The sequence below is a fragment of the Diabrotica undecimpunctata genome, chromosome 2 (genome assembly GCF_040954645.1).
Source record: "Diabrotica undecimpunctata isolate CICGRU chromosome 2, icDiaUnde3, whole genome shotgun sequence".
NCBI classification, from domain to species: domain Eukaryota; kingdom Metazoa; phylum Arthropoda; class Insecta; order Coleoptera; family Chrysomelidae; genus Diabrotica; species Diabrotica undecimpunctata.
Genome location: NC_092804.1, coordinates 115,110,434 through 115,135,292, shown reverse-complemented (window position 1 = coordinate 115,135,292; position 24,859 = coordinate 115,110,434). Strand labels below are relative to the sequence as shown.

The 24,859-nt window shown below is 31.9% G+C and overlaps 1 protein-coding gene across 4 annotated transcripts in view; it reads right to left on the bottom strand.

Annotated features, from left to right (window-relative positions):
* Positions 1–24,859, bottom strand: part of LOC140434795 (serine protease inhibitor 88Ea-like) — a 111,864-nt gene that overhangs the window by 42,069 nt on the left and 44,936 nt on the right. For all 4 annotated transcript variants that reach the window (XM_072523313.1, XM_072523310.1, XM_072523312.1 and 1 more), the window contains exon 3: positions 4,471–4,900. In XM_072523313.1, coding sequence (XP_072379414.1) covers positions 4,471–4,900 — 430 coding nt within the window. The remainder of the gene's footprint in view (positions 1–4,470; positions 4,901–24,859) is intronic.

Here is a 24,859-nt window from a genome sequence, read left to right as displayed (position 1 = left end):
CAGTGGAGTGTGCTGGTGATATGATAACTCCAATTGTTGATAATAAGAGATCTGAGGTAAGAGATCTCTATCATATGTTCCTGATCTGACAACAAATCTTTTATCTGTTGTTCAACTGATAAAAAATGGAAACGATGTTATATTTAACAATGCAGGTTGCAAAATATACAATAAAAATGGAAAGATTGCAACAGCTGATTTGATAGACAATGTATATCGATTAAATTTTGAAGTGCCCAATGAACAGAAAGTTTTTATTTTATTTATTACCTACCATTAATAGTAAAGCATGGCACAGAAGACTTGGTCATATAAATTATAAAGATTTAAATCTAATAAAAAATGGTTTAGTAAACAGTATAAATTGCAACAGCAATATAACAAATAATGATGTCTGCAAAGTGTGTTGTGAAGGAAAACAGAATAGACCCCCGTTCAGTTATAGGGGTAATAGAGCTAATGCTTGCTTGATGATTATCCATGCTGACCTACATGGACCAATGGAGATATGATTTTAGTAAGATGTCTTTTGATTAATTACAAAAAGGTAAAGATGAAACTTTTCTTCGAAAGTTTCATGATTTTAAATCTTTAGTAGAAAAAGAGAAGGAAACTAATATAAAGATTTTAAAAACCTATGGGGGTCGTAAATTTTGTAGTAATATTTAAAAAAAAATTCTAACAAATTATGGAATCATTCACCAAATCTCTATTCTCCACAACAAAATGGCGCTGTAGAAAGACTAATCAGATCAATAGTAGAGAAAGATAGGCGTCTTTTGTTTGACTTTGGTCTAGAAGAGATTTTTTGGGCCGAAGTAGTGAACACTGCTGTCTACTTAAGAAACCGTTCAATCGTAACTGGTGTGACTAAAACTCTAGTAGAAATTTGGATCAACAAAAAATCTAAAATTAGTCGTCTAAGAATCTTTGGATCTGAGGTAATGATTCTGATACCCAAAGAAAAAGGTATAAATGGGACAAACAATCACAGAAAACTGTCCTTGTTGGTTATAGTGACACAATTAAAGGTTACAGATTATATGATCCTGGAATAAAATAAAAGAAATTATCATAAGTGGGGATGTAGTAATAAATAAAAATCAGTTGATGTTTCAATTAGAGTGTGAAGACTTGTCAGGAGTATCAGATTTAGTGGGAGACAATCACGAATCATATCAGAATCAAAATCGTCACAATAAAGAGAACACATCAATTGATCAAATTGCTAAAGACAATGATTCCGATTACCTATGTGACTTGCCAGATTTGTCAGATGAAATTAGAAGATCAACTAGAATACCTAAACCAAAAAGTTTTAATAATTTTGTGAGTTATTTGTGTTCGAATAGTGACAGTGATTCAGTTAGCGTCGAAGATGCCATGATGAGCTCAAATAGTAACCTATGATTAGCGGCTATGACAGAAGAACTACAATCTTTCGAGGATAACGTAGCATGGGAAGTGGTTGATATTCCTGAAGATGGTTGTGTGGTGAAGTGTAAGTGGGTATACAAACGAAAGGTTGACAACTTAGGTAAAGTGAAATATCGTGGAAGACTAATAGCAAAGGGTTACAGTCAAAAGTTTGGAGTTGATTATAATGAAACCTTCTATCCAGTCATAAGGCATTCTACATTAAGACTTTTATTTGCTTTGTCAGCAAATGTAAATTTGGATGTTTTCCATCTTGATAAAGCGACGGCTTTTCTAAAAGGTGATCTAAAAGAAACCTAAAGGTCTAGAAATCGAAAATAACAAAGGCTCAAGAAACCATATTTGGTTTGAAACAGGTAAGTTTGGTCTTGGTATAAAAAAATTGATAACTTTTTAATTAATCTAGGTTATAAGAAATCTGATTATGAGCCATGTCTATACACGAAGATGAAAAATAGTCCAAAAACCATTATCTCTGTTTATGTTGACGGTTTTTTTATTTTTTCTATTTATTCAAATGAATCAGATAATTTAAAGATGAAATTAAATAAATGTTTCAAAATTAAAGATTTAAGAGAAATTAAGAATTGTTTAGGTATGAGAGTAACTCGTAATAAAGAGAATGGTGTTATAGCTCTAGACCAAAAATCCTATATTAACCAGTTGTTAAAAAGGTTCAATATGGTTCAATGGAGATTAGTTTAAATTTAAATAGAGACGATAATCCACCTCCTCAAGTGCCTTATCAGAATTTAATAGGTGGTCTTATGTATTTGTCAGTTTTGACAAGACCAGACATTTCATATTCTGTAAGTTATCTCAGTCAATTTAATAATTATCATGTAGATACGCAGCGGAAGCATGTAAAATGGATATTAAAATACTTAAAGGCTACAAAAGAGTATGATTTTAGTTTTTCAAAAAATGATAATTATTTAAAAGGCTATTAAGATGCGAGTTGGGGGAATAATTCTCATGACAGAATCTTATAGAGGTTTCTATTTTCAGTTTTCTGGTGGACCTATCGTCTGGGAAAGCAGAAAAAGCAGAATAGTATTTCTCTGTCAAACACAGAAGCGGAATATATAGCATTATCGGAAGCGGCTACAGAGACTATTTCTTTTTTAAATTTGTTGTATGAGATGTTGGGTAATGATGAGATCGTCATACTATATAATGATAATATTATAGAGCTCAGAAATTAGCAATAAATCCTGTATAGAATAGAAGCACGAAAGACGTTGATATCTATCATTTTGTCAAAGAAGCTGTAAACAAAGGTTTGATAAAGCTGGAATATTTAGAGACAGCTAACATGCCAGCTGATCTCTTGACGAAAAGCTTCAGTCCTGTAAAATATAGCAAGTTTTTGAAAGAGATTGGTTAAGTTAAAATTGTGTAAAAAACAGTAATTAAATGTTACTTTTTAATTTGTTTATCTAGTGGGAGTGTTGGATATAGATAAATAAATAAATATTTTCTAGCAGTGACTAGATGGCTTTTCTACTGGCTACTTTACTAGTTATTATGTTGTGTCATCTTTTTGTTTCACGCCAGTAGCAAAAATACAGCCATAGAGTTACCACGTATTTTATTTGTTCATCAAATCTCCATTTTTGTTCTACGACTCTATAATTTATCAACAGTATTGACAATAACTTAATAACATTCGAAAGAATGTGCGGAACTATTAGAATATCCATAAGAAAATATACGAGAATACACATATGAGAAGACAAATATGAAATTTTATTAAACAATGACAATTTCAAGAATTCTAGTAAAACGTGGGAAAAAAAAAGTAAAATTCGGGCTACCAAGATGAGATTTTTAAGAAGTTTTAGAGGATATACGAGGGATAAGTAAGTAACAAATAAATAAATTAGACAATAGTTGAATACATACTAAAAAGATCATCTGGACCGAATGAATGACGACCAGTTTCCAAAGCTGGTGTAAACGTACAAATCGTACAAATTAAAAATTGGGCACCAACTTTCCGATTATGACTCTGACCAAAGACTAGAACTCTATGAAAATATGTGCAATCAAATTAATCAACAGCCAGATTAAATAAAAACAATTTTATTTAGTGATTAAAGTACTTTTTTTCTCAATGGAAATGTTAACACACACAATGTGAGATATTGGAGTGACACAAATGCTCACGTCTTTCGTGAAAAATATACTCAATTTCCGGAAAAAGTAGATGTTGGAAAGGTATTTTGGGAAACCACATAGTTGGACCTGTTTTTCTCAATGCTAATTTAACCGGTGATGTCTATCTGGAGATGTTACAAAACGTAATTGAGCCTTTAATTCTTGAAATTCTGAACGATAATCCAGATGAATTCGGCGATTTGGAAATAACATATCAACAAGATGGTGCTTCTGCACACTATTATGCAGTATGGTTACCTAAATGAGGAATATCGTGGTAGATGGATTGGACGACGAGTTTCAATATAATAGCCAGCTAGGTCACCGGACCTCACACCATTAGATTTTTTTCTGTGGGCGTACTTGAAATCTAAGGTTAACGCTAGAGCACCTGACAGTATTGACATTTTGAAACAACGAATTGTTGAAGAACGTAGGGCAATTTCCCCCGAGGCATTTGAATGAGTACGACAAAAGTTTAGCAAAATGCATTACTATCAGGATGGAGCACATTTTAAACACTTAAAATAGGAACTGGTTCTTACTTCTGTATTAATTAAATGCGAAACTAAAATTTTAGTATTTATTTGATTTATTGATCAAAATCAGCTTAAACCGAAACAAAATTAGTACGAATATGTATTTTTAATACCTCTCACATAACAACACAACAAGAAAATTCCTAGTAAAAAAGGCAAAGAATACTGGGAAAAATTACAGAATATATACTGAGAGACTGAGTACATGGTATAAACAAGTGAATACTAAATAGAAGAAAATAATGGAATATATTTACATAATCAAACAAGCAACATTGCTTATTTAGCGAGTATAACGAAGAAGAATTACAATAAAACAATAATATTGGCTTACCATGTTTAAATGTTCCTTCGACATGCATCATGTCAACCATAATCTGCTTTGTGGGACTCACATAAAACACCTCTTGTTTGGTATATTCTGGTGGGAACTTATTCTCCCACAACCCTTTGAAATATGCTGCGTTTACCAAAACCAAATTTGTAGATGAGTCAATTGTACCGGGAGGAATGAGATCTTTAATCATGGTGTGTGTAACATTTTCTACCCAGTTATTTATTTGTTGTCTAGCAGCTTCGGGACTAGTTTTAAAGTCTTTCATTTCCAATTCATCTAGAAAATCATCTAATACGCATTGGCGTACTGGTACATCGTTTTCTACATATATCTTGTTAGCGCTGGTGAATTCATAAGGTGCATTTATTGCTAGAAGTTGGGTCCTGTATTTATCTAGTTTATAAGCAGCGTAAATATCTGATTTTTCCTAAAATTAAAAATAATAAATTAAAATTATCACTACTACAATAACTAACATTTCAAATTTTAACAAGAAGAAACCTATAATTTACGTTACATTACATTACATTACCACTATCGATAGTCTCACACCTTTAGACGTTAGCTTCGAGCTAAATCACCTCGGTCATAATTATTATGTGTAACGTCGTATGTGTGACGTATTTCCATTTTTTAATTTCGTATAAAGTAAAAACTGATTGACCACAATAAAGCAAAAATGTGAATAAAATAATTTAATTAATTGTGATTATTTAATCTAAAGTTTTAAATTATTAACCGAGAATAATTTCTACTATGATTTGAGGAGTTTCATACACTCTTGTCACGGAATAATTACCAATCCTTCGTGGATTAGTGGTAAGAATTCGATACTGCGACAGAGACGTCGCAGACGATTAGAGTTCAAAACGCACATGTGTTTTTTTTTAAATAATTTGAAATTATGAAGAGATCGTTTTGCTTTGAATCACTAAACATTTATGTCAGTCGTTACTAGTATTAGAAGTGTTTAAAGTTAAACATAAATATCTTATTGAAAAAACAGTATCGTCGTACTTTCGAAAATAAAGTAAAAATTCTTCAAAATTAAAAGACCGTTTAAAGAATGTTTAAATAAGTAAAAATTTTACAAAAATAAAAAACATATTGTAAATAAACGTATTTACAATATGTTTAAATAAGCCTTCATTAGCAGCAGAACAATAACCCAAACTGTCACCAAAGAATTATAAAAGTCAGATGGATCAGAGTTCAAGGCACGATGTTCTTATCCAGGCGCTCAGGGTTCGAATCCAAGATGAAGTTTTTGCTTTTTTAAAAATTAAAATTTGAAATTATGCAGATATTATTTCGTTTTGCTTTAAATCACTTAACATTTATTTCAGTCTTTATTAGAAGTGTTTATAGTAAAACATGAAAATCTTATTGAAAAAACAATGTCGTACTTTCGAAAATAAAGTAAAAATTCTTCAGACATAAAAGAACGTTCTAAATAAATGTACTTACAAAAAATGTTTAAATAGGTAGAAATTCTATAAAAATATTCTAAATAAACGTATTTTATTCTAATGAAATGTATTTACAAAAAATGTTCGAATAAGCCTCCATTAGCAGCAGAACAATAACCCAATCTATTATAAAAGTTTCGTCTAACATTAGTTAATGTTTCTGGACTAATACCTCTCATTGAATCAGAGATCTTTTCTGTTAATACTTGGAGAAAATTAGGCCTATCGTCTTCAATTCTATATAGTTTGGACTTGGTATATCTCCACATAAAAAAATCACAAGGTGCAAGATCAGGTGATCTTGCAGGCCAAAAAATATCTCCGTGGCCACTTATCAATCGATTAGGAAAAGTTGCACTGAGATATTCATTGACGATGCGAGAATTATGTGCAGGACAACCATCGTGTTGAAACCATATGGAATCAAAAGGTATTGGTAAATTACGAAGGACTGGGACAATTTGATTTTGCAGAAGTTCCAAGTCTTTCCGGCCAGTCAACATACCGTCTATAAAAAATGGACCAATGACATGATTCCCTATTATGCCTTCCCAAACATTTACTTTTCGAGGACGCTGGGTACGAGCGACATAAATCTGACGAGGATTTCCTCGAAACCAATACCGAGCATTCATTGAATTGTGACGACCATGCAATGAAAACGTACATTCATCGGTGAACAAAACGTTCTCTAAAAAATGTTCATCTTGATGTGACATTTCCATTGCAGTTTGACAAAATTCTAAACGTCTATATTGATCCACAGGGAATTGTTCGTTGGATTTATGAAGTTTATAGGGACGGTATCCATATCTTTTCAAAATTTTACCTACTCTAAATCTTGCAATTGCATATTGTTCTCCGAGACGAGATGTTGATTGGGTAGGATTTTGCTTAATACTTGCACAAATCAAAGTGTCCCTTAGTTCCAAATCTGGATTTACCTCCCTTCGTCTACGAACTCCTCTTGGAGCGAACACGGATCCATACGTAAAAAAATTACGTATAATAGACTGAATTGTTGATCGTGCTGGAGCCGGCCTATTTGGAAACATATTTACAAATTGTTGTCTAATAATGTTGTCTGATAATCCATTCACATGCCAGACAACAATTTGCACTTTTTCCTCGACCGTTAAAACCATTTTCACGAATTCAATTCATCCATTCCAATTTTGTCAATTGTTTTGAAAATCATTACCTGTACAGAGGAATTGATATTAACACTGAGAATTTAGTGATGGATTTGACATTAAACAGTCTTCACCGGATTATTTTGCATTCACAACTGAAGACTGTAATATTGTTCTGAAGCTATTTTCTTGTGGCATTTTAAATTAATTACTATTTAAATGGGAATAAGCCACAATTAAAGGTTAAAATACGTTTATTGACGTTTCAATTTCCACTTCGGAAATCGTTCTCAAAATACAAACATTAGTAAATTAAACAAATTTTGTTTTTTGTTACTTATTGAAAAATTCTTCTAATAATTTAATTTTATCTGACTCATCTATATTGACAATTCAGACATACATTATACATTTTAAAGTAGACGACTTTAAAATGATATTGCCAATATTGTTGAGTTGCGTTCCTGGGACGACTTTACTTATAAGATAGTTCATTCGATTATATGAAATCAACTTTAACTTGAGAATATCCGTCAAAAAAGATCATAACATGTAATTCGTCTTTAAAAAGACAAATACATGCCATGATGACAGTAAAATTCTCCTGTTAGTGATTCCATAGTAAATTATGAGGGAAAAACCAGAAAAAAACCTCATAATACTATATCGACATGGTAAGTATTTGATAGTGCATTTAGTTTACCTTCAATAAACACCAAATTCCGATTTTATATGTTTGTTATTTAAAAAAAAACATAAATGATGTATTCTCTATATGTTACTGACTTACCAATACTGGTATTTTCCTTTTAATAACTTCCTCTTTCAATATGGGTAACCAGATCCTACTACATTCTGCCGAGGAATTCGCGACACAATTGGTCTCATTTAGCATAATTAGAGCCGCTTCTTTGATTTTTCTCTTTTTACCATCCGTTTCTTTTAGGACTATATTTGAATCATTCCATTGAACCCTATGTTCATTATCCCATGCGTGTTTACATATTTGAGATCTATCAAATTCTCTATTTTTAATATAGGATTGATGTTCACTTATTCTAACATTTAATGGCCTTGATGTTTCACCTAAATAAAACTGATCGCATTCACAAGGTATTTTATAAATGCAATTCCTTGTCCTTTCTTGTTCATTGTTAGGTTTGGTTTTGGACAAAATAGATCTTAACGTGTTTGTTGTTTTGAATGTTGTTGAAATGTTGAATTTATTTCCTATCCTTTTAAGCTTTTCCGATAATCCTTTTATGTATGGTATTGTTATTTTCCTCGTATTATTTATTCCTTGTATATGCTATAGGATCTCGTTCTAAGTTGTTTTATTCTATTCGATCGATTGTTGAAAATTCCTTATTTATAAACGATAAAGGATAATCATTTTTTAATAAAACAGATGTTAACAAATGTTTTTCCTCCAAGAACGAATTTTCGTTAGAATAAGTAATTTTAGCTCTATCGATAAGGATTTAATAATTCCCTTTTTAATATCAATATTGTGATTTGATTTGAAATTTAAATATCTGTTGGTGTGTGTTGGTTTTTTTATACACCTGAGTTTCGTATCCAGTATCGTTCTTAGAGATTAAAACACCCAAAAAAGGTAATGTGTTATTATATTCCTTTTCCATGGTAAATGTTCTCTGAAAAAACTCTGATCCATGAAGTCATATTGAGAATACATCATCTACATATCTCCACCATACTGAGGGTTTTAAATTTTGTTTAGAAATAATATTTGTTTCAAAATCTTCCATAAATATATCGGCTAATAATGGAGATAAACTAGAGCCCATTGCTAGTCCAAAACTTTGTTTATAGAATTCATTATTAAGTTGAAAATATGTATTATCAGTACCTAATGTTATTAACTCCATTATAGCTGATATATTTAGTCTTGTTCTAGTTGCCAATGTATCATCACTCTCTAATTTTGTCTTGACTATATTTAAAGTCTTATCTAATGGCACATTCGTAAATAAACTATTTATGTCAAAACTTACTAAAGTATTATTTGAATTAAATTCAATATTTGATAATTTATTTAAAAAATGTTGTGTATTTTTTATAAATGTGTCATTTTTATTTGCAATTGGTTTTAAAATATTTAATAAAAATTTTGATAGTTCACTACAAGGAGAATTCATGGTACTTCAAATGGGTCTAAGTGGTATATTCGTTTTATGAACTTTCGGTACTCCATAAAAATGAGGAGTCTTACTGTAATGAGGTGTAATTAATCTTCTCTGATAACTGGGTAAACAATCTTTAAACTTGAATAAAGTTCTATATATTTTGTTTTCCAAAGGCTTTGTTGGATCCTTTGTTAATTTTGTATAAGGTACGTTTATTATTAGATCTTTAATTTTGTTTTCATATTGAATTCTATCCATTACCACAGTTGCATTCCCCTTGTCTGCTGGTAGGATGATTATGGAGTCGTCATTTTTTAAAGTTCTTATAGACTTTAGTTCCTCTTTGCTTATGTTTTGTTCAATTTTAATAGACTTTTCCAATTCAAGTTTACATAATACTCTGTATTCTTCCTTTTCATGGGTTGGTGAACATTGAGATATTTTTTTTTCCACTGAGCTTATTATGTCTAATTTTGGAATTGATGGCTGAGTAACAGCAATGTTACGGCTGAAAACATTTAATTAAACAGTAATTTAGCATTTTAACCGTGGATTTCGACTAAGTGAATAATTAAAATATGTAAGACATACGTTATTTACAGTAGATGTTGCTCGAATTATTCCGTTGCTACAAGATGGAAGAATTCAAGTTTATGTATCCGAAATCTTAGGTATTCCGGGAACTACAGTACGAAGAGCTTTTCATTGCTTTATAGAGACTAGTACATACTCATGTCGAGCTGGTTCCGGTCGTAGAGGAGTTACCTCGCAAAGAGATTACATTATATTATGATGGAACTTTTAAGAAATTGCTATTTCACTGCAATTGCTGCAAGAAACTGCTATTCCACTGCAATTGTCTGCAGGAGGATCGAAATATGAATGTAAGTGAGGGAACGGTTCGAAGGCGCCTCAATGAAAGAGGACTAATGTCAAGAAGGCCGGCTATTGTTCCCTAATTACAACCCAGACACTGTAGGAATCGATTAATTTTTGCTCGTCAGCATCAACACTGGGATATATATGATTGGAGCCGAATTCTTGGGGACAATTTTGTCTTTATACATTATAATGCATGGCAGCATACTGCAAGAATCGTGACAAATTACTTAGGGGAAGTAGGAATTAATACTCTAGAATGGCCAGCCTGCAGCCCTGATCTGAATATCATCGAACATGTTTCGTGAAGAATATGAACGTATTCCTCAAGTTCTTATTCAAAATGTGTTCCTTTCCCTTCCAAATCGTATGCAAACGGTTATTGGTGTTTTAGGGCATAATACTTGATATTGGACAATTTGGTATAAGATCACTCGTAATTTTTATTGTTTGTAATTCGTTTCAATAATGCACTATTTGTCAAAGAAAGTATCTTAAGTAAATTTCAGATCATAAGCCTCCTCACGTAAGTCACACGATGAGGAGGGGTGGTGGAAAAGCCTGGGGGTCAGATAGGTACCACTTCGACTAGCGAAGTGTGACCGGTTTGATCTTCGGACATGTGGATCCCATTCTTACATTGGTATACACATGTTCCTAGGGGCAGGGTTGATCACTGCGTGTGTGTGTGTGTGTGTGTGTGTATTTGTCAAAGACAAAAATACTACAAGGATATTAAATCAAATGGTAAATAACCACCATTAATTATCTGACAGTGGCCAATTAGATGTTCTAATCTATCAGTGACATTATGAATGATATTAGGAGTGATGTTTAAATTTCTTCTCTAATATGTAGTTTCAGCTCTTCGATAATATTTAATCTATTTACATAGATTGTGCTTTTTAAATAAATCTATAACTAAAAGTCTAAGGGGTTTAAATGCGGAGAACGAAGCGACCACTGAATAAACTTTCTTCTACCTGTATATCGATTTGAAAATAGGCCTTAAAGATAATTCTTGAAGAAGTCTTGTTAAAATCATATGTTATTAGACGATACATCTGGATCGTCTTAATTAGAAAACGTGACTGCTGAGACTGAAATAAAGTCAAAACATAAAAATTCTGAGATGTTTAATCTGTATTAAATTGCCATGGAAAAAATTAAGGCCCACTATCCTATTTTCAACAATCCCAGTCCAAATACTAACTTTTTATGACACTTGTGTATGACCCTCTTGAAACGTAGGTATGTGACACCAAAAGCCTAAATTTATTTATTACCAGTTCTGTGTAAAGAAAGTGTTAATTCGTCAGAAAACAAGATACAGTTTTTTACGTTGCGATGTGTTCCGAGCAAATTTGCAATCCTTTCACAAATCGTCTTCTATCTGTGTTCTTATCCTTGCTCGATATTAACCATTGAAAGGATACCAATTTTCATTTTTGAGAGATCGGTGGAAAACAACACCCAACATAACATTCTGGCGATCATTTTCTTCCTCGTTTAGTTCCATCTAACAAAACAACACAATAAAAGTAAAAGTAGAAGAAGAACTAATAGACCCTATTGAAGCTGGCAATGAGATAAGACAGGGAGATACCCTGAGTCCTCTATTGTTCAACCTGATTATGGATGAAATAATAAAAGAGTAAGAACCAAAAAAGGATACCAAATGGGAGAAAAACAACTTAAAATAATCTGCTATGCAGACGACGCAATACTACTCTCTCAAAATGAAGATGATTTACAACGTATGATGCACCAATTTAATATAATCGCCAGAAAATTTAACATGTTAATTTCCCAAAAAAGACAAAATGCATGGAGAACAATATGGAGAAATAAAAATATTGGGAAAGAAACGAAAGACAGATAGCAAAACAGTCATCAGACCGATAATGACATACGCGGCAGAAACAAGACCTGACACAGAGAGGACAAAAAGGATGTTAGAAACAGCAGAGATAAAAACACTTAAAAAAATTGATCGTAAAACACTATGGGACAGAGCTAGAAGTATAGATATACGACGTAGATGCAAGGTGGAGAACATCAACAACTGGGTAAAAAATAGAAGAATAGAATGGAACGACCATATAACCCGAATGACAACAAATAGAGCAGTAAAGACGGCAAGAGACGGTTCTCATTAAGTGTCCTATTAGAAAAAAGTTGACGACGTAACAACTTACGACAAAATAACAGAAAAAAATAGGTAAGCAACAAAAAAATTACAATTTGAAAATAAAAATTGACCGGTTTGTTTTTTCAAACTTCGGTAGGTCTGAGAATATGTTGCAATATACTTATCATACCTCCAAGGGGTAAGGGTGCTTCACACCAAACATTGTTTTTATTTTTTGGACAATTTTTTTTATTTTTTTTTTTAATGATGTGGCATTATAAAATACATACAGCTCTTAATTTTAACCCCTCTATTAGTTAGTCGCCATACTCCTCCCAAATGGCTGAGGGAGCCATACACCTAAGAGGTAAGGGGGGTTCACCCTAAAAACTTTTTTTTCATTTTTTAGGCATAGTTTTTTATTTTAATTTTTTTATGATGTGGCATTAAAAATACACACAGCTCTTAATTTAACTCCTCTATTACTAACTTTCTTTTTTCATAGCAATATTAGTGTCATAGAGTTAGTCGCCATACTCCAATGACTTGAACGAGCTTTATGAAATTTTTTATGTGTATTCGGTTAGGTCTGAGAATAGGTCGTAATATATTTTTCATATTCCTAAGAGATAAAGGTGGCCCACTGTAAACATTCTTTTATTTTTTTAACAACATTTTTTATTTGTATTTTTCTATGATGTGGCATTAAAAAATTTATACATTCCCTCATTTTCACCCTTCTATTTCCAACCCCTATTTTTTAATAGCAATTAGTGTCACAAAGTTAGCTTCCATAGTTCTTCGAAACGGCTTGAACAATTTTTATAAAATTTTATATGTATATTCGGTACGTCTGAGAATGGGTAGCAATTAGCAATCTATGTTTCATATTCCTAAGGGGTAAGGGTGATCTATCTCAAACATTTTTTTTTAAACAATTTTTTATTTTTATTTTTTTATGCTGTGACAATGAAAAATACATACAGCCATTAATTTTCGGACGTGTACGAACTCATCACTTTATGGCCCCCATAAAATTATTAGACCCTCCAAGATATAGTAAACCGATCACCAACATCCTTTGAAGATCGGCATTTTTGCCCCAAGGCGCTGGTTTCTAACAATATTAACATACATTTTTGTTTAGATGTAAACTCCTAACTATGCAGAGTGTTTCACTCTACCACCGTTCTCGAAACATGGAAATTGTGTCAAGTAGGAAAAATAGCGAAGTTATTATTTTACACACTTATTATTATTACCGTACTTTTCTCAAATAGGTAATGTATAAGTAACATACATATTTTATATACATACTTTGGTTTGTATCCCACAGTTTTAAAATATTAATTTTCTTATTCCTATTGCAATTAAAATCCAGAAAATTTAACCAATAATCAAATTAATTAATTAAATGGCGTCTAATGTAAAACTGTCTTAATAAAAAAACAAAAAATCTTTTGTATCATATCAATAGGTGAATAGTTAAAATAATGTGGCGTATTGTTTGAGATATAACTTTTTTATTTTTAGTTTTATGAAAAAAGTTATTCCCTATAAAAAGTTCTGGGTTCCCTATAAAAATTATCTATAACTTATAATACAATCATCGGATATTAAGATTTTTTAATTATATACGGGGTTGATTAATAAATATAAATAGTTGACAATATCCACAATTCATATTTTTTCACAAACCGCGTATACAACTGAAAAAATTTAATATCGGATCGTTGTATTCTAGGTTTTAGATCATTTATCATCATCAATTAAGCTGATTTTTTTCTGTTTGATCAGAATGATCCGCGAACACCAGTGCGAAACAACTAAAAAAAAGATTTACACCCTTTCATCGTACAAGTCCACAAAAGGCAATTCGATTTTAGAGACTTTCGCAATTGAAATTTAAAATGATTGATAATTATCATCATTTTTCATCCGCGTTGGCTCTGAACGTAATCAATAAGCGGTTTACTATCCATGTTGAAGGAACAAGGGCAAATTAAGAGACATTTTTCTTTTCGCAGTTTGAAGTAGCTGTCCATAGAATTTTTTATATATCTGGATTTGGATTATTCTGTCAAATTACCAAACCTTAGCGGTTTGCAAGGGTTTTATACTATCTACCTGCCACGGGGTGCAGGTAGGCCAGTGATGAGTTTACTAATCTCTCAGGGTCTATTTTAAAATCCCTATTTTTATGGCGGTGATGAGTTTGTACTATGTACGAGGGTATTTATGCTAATTGGTGATAGTTAACGTTACCCTAATTTACACCCTTCTATCCACAACCCTTATTTTTAATAGCCATATTAGTATCACAAAGTTACTTGCCATACTTCTCAGAAACGGTTTTACCGATTTTTATGAATGAATAATATCATTGAGGCAATGTTCATCAAGGAAAAATACAAGTGAAAGGATGTTTTGATCCCGCGTATAGTGATGATTCCAACGAACGTACCATTTCATTTTAAACCTTTACAATTTTCCGTGGTTTTGATTTTTTCAATGACAATAAACAAATCACAAAGTAAATCGTTGGAAGTTTGTGGAATTAACTTATGATATTCCATGTTTCGCGAATGGACACTTATTCGCGTGTCGGAAAATCGTTATTGCTTTATATTTATGCAACGCAAAAAATAAATAAAAATTGTTGTATGTATTGTAAAAATGTGTGAAATTGCTGTAATTGACAAAAGGTAAGCTCTTATTAAATTCAATTTAATAATCATGTCACAGCTTTTTACACAAATTATTCGATCTACTAATTTCTATGTTACGTATGCTATTATATTTTTGGAATTTTTAAATAAAAGAAATACATATTTTTTCAATTGTTATAAATTTGTATTCACGTAATTTAATAAAAGGATAATTTATACACATTTATCAAATATTTTAGTCAATTTGGTTTACGCAAATCACTACATTAGTTTTAGATTTCAAGTTAACCTACAATTTACAGATATTGTGGATTAATATTTATATATTTTTTCTTATAAACTAATTATCGTCCTTCTTTTTACTAATACCTAAATGGTTGTTCTATTAAAAAATAATCAGTATACTTGTTGTGGATATATTTATCATTTATCTAGATTTCTAGTTCTTCCCTGCCACGTTAAACATATTTCTAAGTCCTCATTTTGCCGCTCCTTGTGACACTAAGGGCGCATTATCGCTTTCATTTCCACAATTCAATTGATAATGACATAATATCTGCTATATCTGTGCAGTATGATGTTAGTTAAAAAAAAACAAGATTAATTTATTAATGTTTGTATTTTGAGAACGATTTCCAAAATGGAAATTAAAATGTCAATAAATATATTTTTTATTGTATTTAAATTCAATGTACAATGTGATTGGATCCCGCTCCAGTGTTTTTATATACTGTTTAGAATTAAATAAGACGGAATATTGGTATATAGAGATACCACATCAAATCTTACTAAAATGTATGTTTCTGGAATTTTTGTATAATTTATGAAATTACTAAAACAAAAGAATCTTTGATGTTAATCAACAAAAACATGATAATAATATAATTTCAAGAAACAATTTTTTTTAAATTTCAATATGTGTGATTGTGCGTTTTGTAAAGTCAAACTTATTTGTAATCTCACGACTAGTAAGTAAAATACTAATAATTATAACTACAACATTTTAAGACTTATTTATTGTCAACAGATATCTTGAAAAAGAATTGAAAATAAATTCGAAAGCTTGACATTAAGTCAAAGAGTTTTCTTTGTCTTGTGGGCCAAATAGAATAAATCCATCCTCAAGAATCACCACTTATTTTTCTTTCCAATATATGGAGACAACTAGGTAACCTAAATATTCAAGGAAATAAAAATTAAACTATTATAAATAAAATGAGATATTCAAGGTATACTTGAAGTAAGAAAAAGGGGAGAACATCTAACGACACTACAATCAGCTCAACTTATGGTATAAAAGAGAAGAAGCATCATCTATCACAGGTGTCGGTTTCTTTATATACAAAAAATGGCCAATAATATCTTATTGATAAATTAAATCTCAGCTAGGTCAAGAATTATACATAGAGCTTTATATATCATAAAAACAAGCTTTATATATAAAGAAACAGACAAATGTACACAAGCTCGAATCACTGCAAAAACAGGAATATTAAACCAAGAATCAGATTTGATGCCCGACATAAAATAATCAGAAATCACAGATGCATTAATGAATATGAAAGATAATAGAGTAAATATGAAACAGTCGCAGAAGCAAGAAAGCATGGAAGACAAAAACTAATTAAAAACACTTTTGGCAGGATTCAGAAAAGGTTATGGAACCAACGAGTATCTACAAATTCTAATACAGAAAACAGTTGAATAAAAAGGGCTGTTGTGCTCGTAGTTGTTAATTTTCATAAAGCTTTTGACACAGTCGAATTAAGTTAAATACTACAAGTGCTTAAGGAATGCAGTTTAGATTGTAGGTAAACAAAACTACTATACAATAAATACCAGCAAGCAACAACCACTGTTTAATTTAAATTACATAAAAACAGTAATCATATAAAAAGAGACAGAGGAGGCAGAAAAGCGGTTGCAATGTCTTTAAGAATTTAGATTGGAAAAAAAATAGATAGGCGGCTGCATTTGGAAAACTAAGAGAAGCATTTAAAAGCGATCTACCCATATGACTGAAAAGGTACGATCAGTACCTGCTAACGTTCGGATTTTTGCTAACTGATAACTCTACAAGAAAAAATTAAAAACCAAGAAAGAGAATATAAGAAAAAGAAGTAAGGTGACTGACACTTGAACTAACAGCCAGGTTAAAATGGAGGTAGACATGACACACACCGACATAGACGGATGACTTGAAGAAAATGGATACAAAATGAATGAGAGCGTCGCAGGATAGATAGGGATGAAAACAAGGGGAGTGAAAGTTCGAAGATAGATGATGATGATGAGATGATACTCCACTAAAATATTTTAAGTAACAGCACATACTAAATGTAACATTTTTAATATGTGCTTTTAATCTCTGACATAATTCTGCATTACATTTCTATGTATTGATCTAGTTGAACTGTGCAGATAGTTCCCAAATTTGTGAATTTGTTTTACTTTTAAGCTATATGTAGAATAGATTTATTAAATTATAAACGATAAATTTGTTCATTTTGGTACTTAATTACCTCGCTTACAGTAAAATTATGCGAATATATTGGTCATAAATTCTTGTATTTTTTAGTATCTCCATTAAATTAATACCTTCCTTTCCTTCTTCTTTTTTGTGTACCGTGTTTGTTTTTAAGCGTTCGCTATCGTCGTCTTAACAAGCTGACGAAATGTTTCTTGATCGGCAGCTAGATGAAACAATTCCTCGACCGTTCGATTTTCCTTCGGTTTTGCCCTGAATGATTAACCGGAGTAAGCGATGTTTGAGTCCTCTTATTATATGGCTAAAATATTGAACCTTTCTTATTTTGATGATGTTGATCAATTCTCGCTCTTTGTGTATAGTCTCTAGCACACGTTCGTTAGATATGTGTGCTGTCCACGGGATTCTGAACATGCGACGGTAACACCACAACTCATACGCTTCTAATTTATTATGATTTTAAATTTTTGTTGTCCAGGTTTCACATCCATAGAACAAAGCGGACCAGACGTAGCACTTCAATACTCTTAGACGTGTGGTCAATGACAGACTTCTACTGCACAATACAGAACGCCAATTAAAAAGGCTTTTTTGTGGAATTTCTATTCTTGTCCAAATTTTTTCGTCACTTTCAACTCTGTAGTCATTCCAACTTGCCAGATATCTAAAGTGTTCCACCCTTTCCAGAATTTTGTTATTTAATTTTAATATTGAGTCTTCGATATTAATTTTTCCAACCACCATTAATTTTGTCTTCTTTGCGTTGATTGTTAAGCCCTTTTCAGTGCATTAGTTGTTTACAGCGTTTAACCGGGTTTGACGGTCTTCTAGGGTCTCTGCCATTATGGCGGTTTCATCTACATATCTAATGTTATTAATAATTTCACTACCGATTTTACATCTTCGCGATGATTATTTAATGCTATCTCAAAAACTGGTTCAGTGTAGGTATTAAACAACATTGGTGACATAACACATCCTGTCTGACACCATGCTTAATAGAAACTTTAGCTGAAACCTCTTGATCTACCTTAATACAAGCAATCTGATTGTAGTTAAGATTTTTGAGTAATCTAGTGCCATACGTGTACAGACTAACTAAGTTCAAGCATTGAAATAGTTGTGTATGTGGTACTTTATCAAAGATTTTTTCGAAATCTATAAAACATACGTAAATAGTTTTCCTAAACTCTATGCTCTTTTGTAACAAAATCACAAAATCCTGGAAAGGGTGGAACACTTTAGATATCTGGGTAGCTGGATTAACTGCAGGGTTGAAAGTGACGAGGAAATTTCGATCAGAATAGAACTCGCACGGAAAAACTTTATTAACTTGCGTTCTGTATTATGCAGTAGAAGTCTGTCGTTGACCACACGTCTAAGAGTATTGAAGTGCTACGTCTGGTCCACTTTGTTCTATGGATGTGAAACCTGGACAACAAAAATAAAAAATCTTAACAAATTAGAAGCGTTTGAGTTATTGTGTTACCGTCGCATGCTCAGAATCCCGTGGACAGCACACATATCTAACGAACGCGTGCTAGAGACCGTGCACAACGAGCGAGAATTGATCAACACCATTAAAATGAGAAAGATCCAATACTTCGGTCATATAATGAGAGGACCTAAATATCGCTTACTCCGGTTAATCATTCAGGGCAAAATCGAAGGAAAACGTTGGGTCGGAAGAAAACAACTTCCTGGCTGCGTAACATTAGACAATGGACAGGTCGAACGGTCGAGGAACTGTTTCATCTAGCTGCCGACCGAGAATCATTTCATCAGCTTGTCAATATGACGATAGCCAACGCTTGAATACAAGCACGGCACACAAAGAAGAAGAAGATGCTCTTTTGTAACAGTATTCGCATGCAAAAAAGAGCCTCCCGAGTACCCATACCGTTTCGGAAACCCAACTGCCCATCACCAGTTATTCCCACAAAAAGTTTATATATGCGACAATGCAATACTTTCATAAAAATTTTGAGGGTGTGACTCATTAAACTGATAAGTTGATAGTCGCTACACTGTCTGACAATCCTTTTTTTGGGAATTGTTATAAATATTGATTTTAACCAGTTGTCTGGTAATTTACCGCTGCGGTATATCTTGTTAAAGAGGAGGTGATAATCGCAACGGTCTCATCATCTAATAGTTGTAACAATTCTGCAGGTATTTTCTTGGTAGATTCTTTGATCATCTTTAAATCATTCTATTATGTATTTTTCCCATTCAGTGCAGCCGTCTTTAATATCACTTAAAATTCTACCACCAGAGTCTTTTAATATATTATGCTTGTAAATTCTGCTTTTGTCTGTTAATTCTTTTAATTTTTTCTCAATTTTTAAACAGGATTTTTGTAGCCATCGGTCCACCGCTACTTTAATTCTTTTTCGGATTTATTTATGTATCTCATTGTATTTTTCTCTGTTTATGGATGTGTACTGCCTCCGAAAATCTATTAGATTTAAGATGTCTTGTGTCATTCAGTCATTTTTAATTGATTGATACCTTGAACTTCATTAAATATCTTTCCTAAATCCACGAAATGACTTATTTTCTTTGTTTACGTCAATTTTGTAACAGGAAGTTCAGTATAAAAATGCGCTGTTTTTTAATGAGCTCTATTCAGGATACGAATTTACCCTAATCTAAGGGTTTCACTCCGGTTTTATAAAGGTATTACATTAAAAAGCTGTAAAACAACTTTATATTTTGTTCATTTATCATAATTATTATGTATATAATTCTACAATATTTTTTATGTTATTACTACAGTTTCTTACATTAGCGATTAAATATTCTAAAGGAATTTGCCTTGATGCTTTTGAAGTAATAAGATAAACACGTTACAGAGACTCAAATGTTTTATGATTTAATCAGATAAAAAACCGGTAATCCGCTGGTTTACCCACCATGAATAACGTCAAGATTAAAATACTATTTATGTTGGGAAATTACCACAGTAACAAAATGCTTAATAATCTAAAGCATCAATATAATTTTAAATATTTTGTTTGTTCTGAATGGTAAGGGCATCAATGAATAACATCGGCCATGGATTAGAAAATCACATAAAAAAAGATTAAAATACCATTGAGAATTATAATCATGATTTGTATATATTTTTTTATAAAATCAATTTTAAGGAACAAATAAAAAGTCTAATCTAAGAGTAATGGAAAAAAAGCCAAACTGCAAATTATAAGATATTTTTTATGGAGTATGTACCTATTTCATTAGATCTTACTCTAAATTATGGATATATTAAACGTATATTTAATGGAATGGGTCTTTAAAACAGGTCGTCAAAAATAAAACCATGACACATTAAAAAATGTGCATATCTACTTGGTTTTCAAAATAATTAATCACTTCAAACAAACATTATGAAGAGAAATGTTTATAGATTGTTCATCTTAAGTCGCTTCCAACTATTTTCTGAACCATAAAATTTAAATTAATACATTTTTGGGTTCCTAATCCAAGGGACCGTTACATTGTTTTAATGATGTTTTAGTGACAATGAAAAATGGAGGACGGAAGCCATTTTGTAAAATTATTTTAAATAGGATCATATGGCAAGTAATATTTCATTTCAAAACTCTTATATCAGATTTATGTACTTTTTTGTTGTGCAGTTTCAAATAGGCGATAATTCAATGTTAACCGGTAAATCTATTTTTCCAGTTTCCCATATAAATACTAATAGAATTTATTTGTTTATTTATTGACATCTGTCAAAAATTTAAACTCGTTGACATTTTTATTAAATAACATGTGCTAAGTGATATATCACATAAAAGTTACTCAAACATTTTACCGTGATTTATATTCCTCAAACAAGAACCCAGATAACACTGCAAAAGAAGATAACCGTTAACCTGCGTTAACCAACATGTTAACGTCGAAGCTCGATAGCTATCAACCGGTAGAGCAGGCAGGATTCCGAAAGGGTTACAGTACAGCGGATCATCTTCTTACAGTCAGAACGCTAATAGAGGAAGCCAATGAATATCACTTGAACTTATACATCGGCTTCGTTGATTATGAAAAGGCATTCGACTCCATAGAACTTTGGGCAATAGAGTTAAAGCTATTCACACTTTTACTGGAAAACGTGTTCAAAGGCATTAACTGGGCAGATAAAGGAATAAATGTTAATGGAAGAAAACTGAGTCATTTGAGATACGCTGATGACATTGTAATATTCGCTACAAGTTTTAAAGAACTACAGACCATGATGACGCAACTATTTCAAGTTTCGAAAAAAGTAGATCTTAAGATGAACTTGGAAAAAACAAAAATAATGACAAATACACCGAACATTAGAAAAATAACGTTGAACAACATAAATTTAGAAACAGTACGCGAATACATCTACCTGGGACAGATAATGAAAGTTAACAAAGAAAATCAAACTGCCGAAATTATAAGAAGAATAAGCGTGGGCAGGATTTGGAAAACTGAGTTATATCTTTTATTTGAAAACCAGAATTTACGATCAGTGTATCCTCCCTATACTCACGTATGGTTCACAGACGTGAACACTCACCAAGTCTAATATGGATAAAACAGTAAAGGCACAAACAGCGATTGAAAGATCAATGCTCGGGGTGAGACTTATAGACAAAAAAAAAAAAACAAACAAATGGATTAGAAGCAAAACCAAAGTAAAATACGCAGGAGAACATGCTGAAAAAATTAAAATGGAACTTCGCAGGAGACAATGCCCAACTAAAGGATAAAAGATGGAACCACGAAATACAACAATGGAGACCATGGTTAGGAAAGAGAAGCAGAGGAAGACCACAAATGAGATGGGCTGATGACATTAGGAAGATCGGAGGACACAACTGGAAGACATTGCAAAAAAGGTATGGACTTTACCTAATAGTTTAATAATCTTTAGTTTATTGGAAACATTTTCTCCAAAAAATTATATTTTTCTAATTTTCTACATTCTGATAGAATTCATTTATTACTATTAGAAATTTGCCAAAATATGACATTTTTCTTTAATGACAATGTATAACAAGTGGTATATTATTTTAAATAGGAATAGAATATCTTGCTCAGGAATAACAGAAATATCGGAGGAAATGATAAAGGCAGGAGGAAAAAGACTACAAAAGAAGATAAATAGCCTGATAAAAAGTATATGGGAAATAAAAAGAATGCCAGGAGAATGGGCCAGAGCAAGGATATGCCCTATACATAAAAAGGTGAAAAAATGAGATGTGAAAATTATAGAGGTATCGCGTTGCTAGAAGGTGTGTACAAAATATTGACTAACATCATAAGAAAAAAGCTGAATTAATACACGGAAAAGATATTGGGCGAATATCAGGCAGGATTCAGAAGTAATAGGTCAACGACAGACCAAATATTTGCGTTAAAAGAAATCCAGACTACGTGCTACGAACATAAAATAGCAGTATATGTCCTATTCGTCGACTTTAAACAGGCCTACGATACGGTAAAGTGGCAACAGATGTACGCACTAATATAAGAAATGGGCCTACGACGTAAAATCGTCGGGATGGTAAAGATGACTATGGATAACTCCACAAATGAAATAGCATGAAAGAGACATAAATCAAATAATTTTGAAACAAAGGAAGGATTAAGACAAGGAGACCCACTATCAACGACTATTTTTAATGTAATACTGAAAGGAATAATTAGAAAAAGTAAAATAAACACACAGGAAACGATTTTTAAAAATGGCCATCAATGTATAGTATTCGCAGATGATCTAACACTACTAACAACAAGTAAGAAAGAGGTAAAAAAATTAATGAACAATATAAAAAAAAAGCAAACATTTTTGGTCTTCTCATAAATGAGGAAAAGACAAAATCATGATAATGGGAGAAACAGATAAAGAAAAAGAAGACAGTTACACATTGGTGGTAGAGGGAAAAAATTCATGCGCGTTTAAGAGAGTTTCAGAATTTACTTACCTGGGTGTAAAAGTAGATGAAAAGGGACATGGGAAGGGGAGATTAAGGCAAGAATAGTAAAAGAAAACAAAAAGTATGGAGCATTGAGTCCATTAATGAAATCCAAATATGTCTCTTTAGAAAAATGGGAAAGGAAAATACAACGAGCAATATATGGAGGCGTGAAAATAGATGGACAATGGGGAAGAAGAAATAATAAGGAACTTGAAGAACTATATAATGAACCAAAAATAACGACGGCAATCAAAGCACAGAGAATCCGATACTTAGGACACATCGAAAGAATAGGAAAGGCGAGAATCCCAAAAATGGTTCTATTACGTAAACCAATACAAAAAAGAAGAATAGGAAGACCAAGAAGGAGATGGAAGGACAGCAAATATGAAGACATAAAAAAATTAATATTGTAAACTGGAATGAAAAACCTTTTTAGAGAAAACAATGAAAGGAAGTGGTGAAGAAATGTATGGAAATACTATAAGGAATATTAACTGTAGTATTAAGTGTTTTATATAAACAAATGTAATATTGTATATATTATAGTAAGTAGTATAGGATATACTATAGGAAGGAGGAAAAGAGGACGACCCCGAAAATCCTGGAGGAACGAAGTAGACGACGCGATGAGTAAGAGAGGCCTAAACGATGGAGAATGGGACAACAGAGAGAGAGAGATGGAAACGGTTGAGCGAGGGAAGGCAGTGAATACTGTAGAATCCCTGAATATATATATATATATATATATATATATATATATATATATATATATATATATATATATATATATATATATATTATTTTGAAAGCTTTTATCACTCAGTATGTTCCTAGATTTGTCTGCGATTCTGTAGCGCTGTTTTTTATTTTCTTTTTTTTAGGAATATACTGGGAGATACAAAAGCTTTAAAATTATATCAATAAAAACAAGTGACTTGTATCAGAATGTGCAAAACTTAAAACAGTCTTCCATAAAAGCTGAAGACTAACGCAAAGAGCAAATTCTTTAGATTGTCTACTTATTAAATAAAATCAACCACTTCAACTTCCAAAGTCAGAATTATGAATAAATCGTCTTCCGGGTTTGGATTCTGTGTCTTTTACGGACCATCAACGTTTCGCTACACTATGGTTTTGGTCACGGCAACTTAAGTACTCAAAGCACCCAGAGCAAAAATTAAGTCATGGGAGAGAGATACACGCGCAGCATCTCAAGTACTTAACCTACGCATAGGTGAAACGTGAATCTAAAACAGCATGTGTTTACTGTGCTCTGGAGCTATTCGTTGAAGCTTTCTCTTGAATCTACATTTCTGTTGTTTTTAGGTGCATTACTTGCTATCATATTTAAGACCTTAACGTCTAGTTTATTCTTTATTATTATTTAATATGCCACCTCAAAACGTGATTTTGTGGATGGCACCCTGCTATTTTCGAATAAACATCCTAAAGACTTGGCATAGGATTACCACTACAATATAACGGTCAAAATGTTTGAGGATTTTTG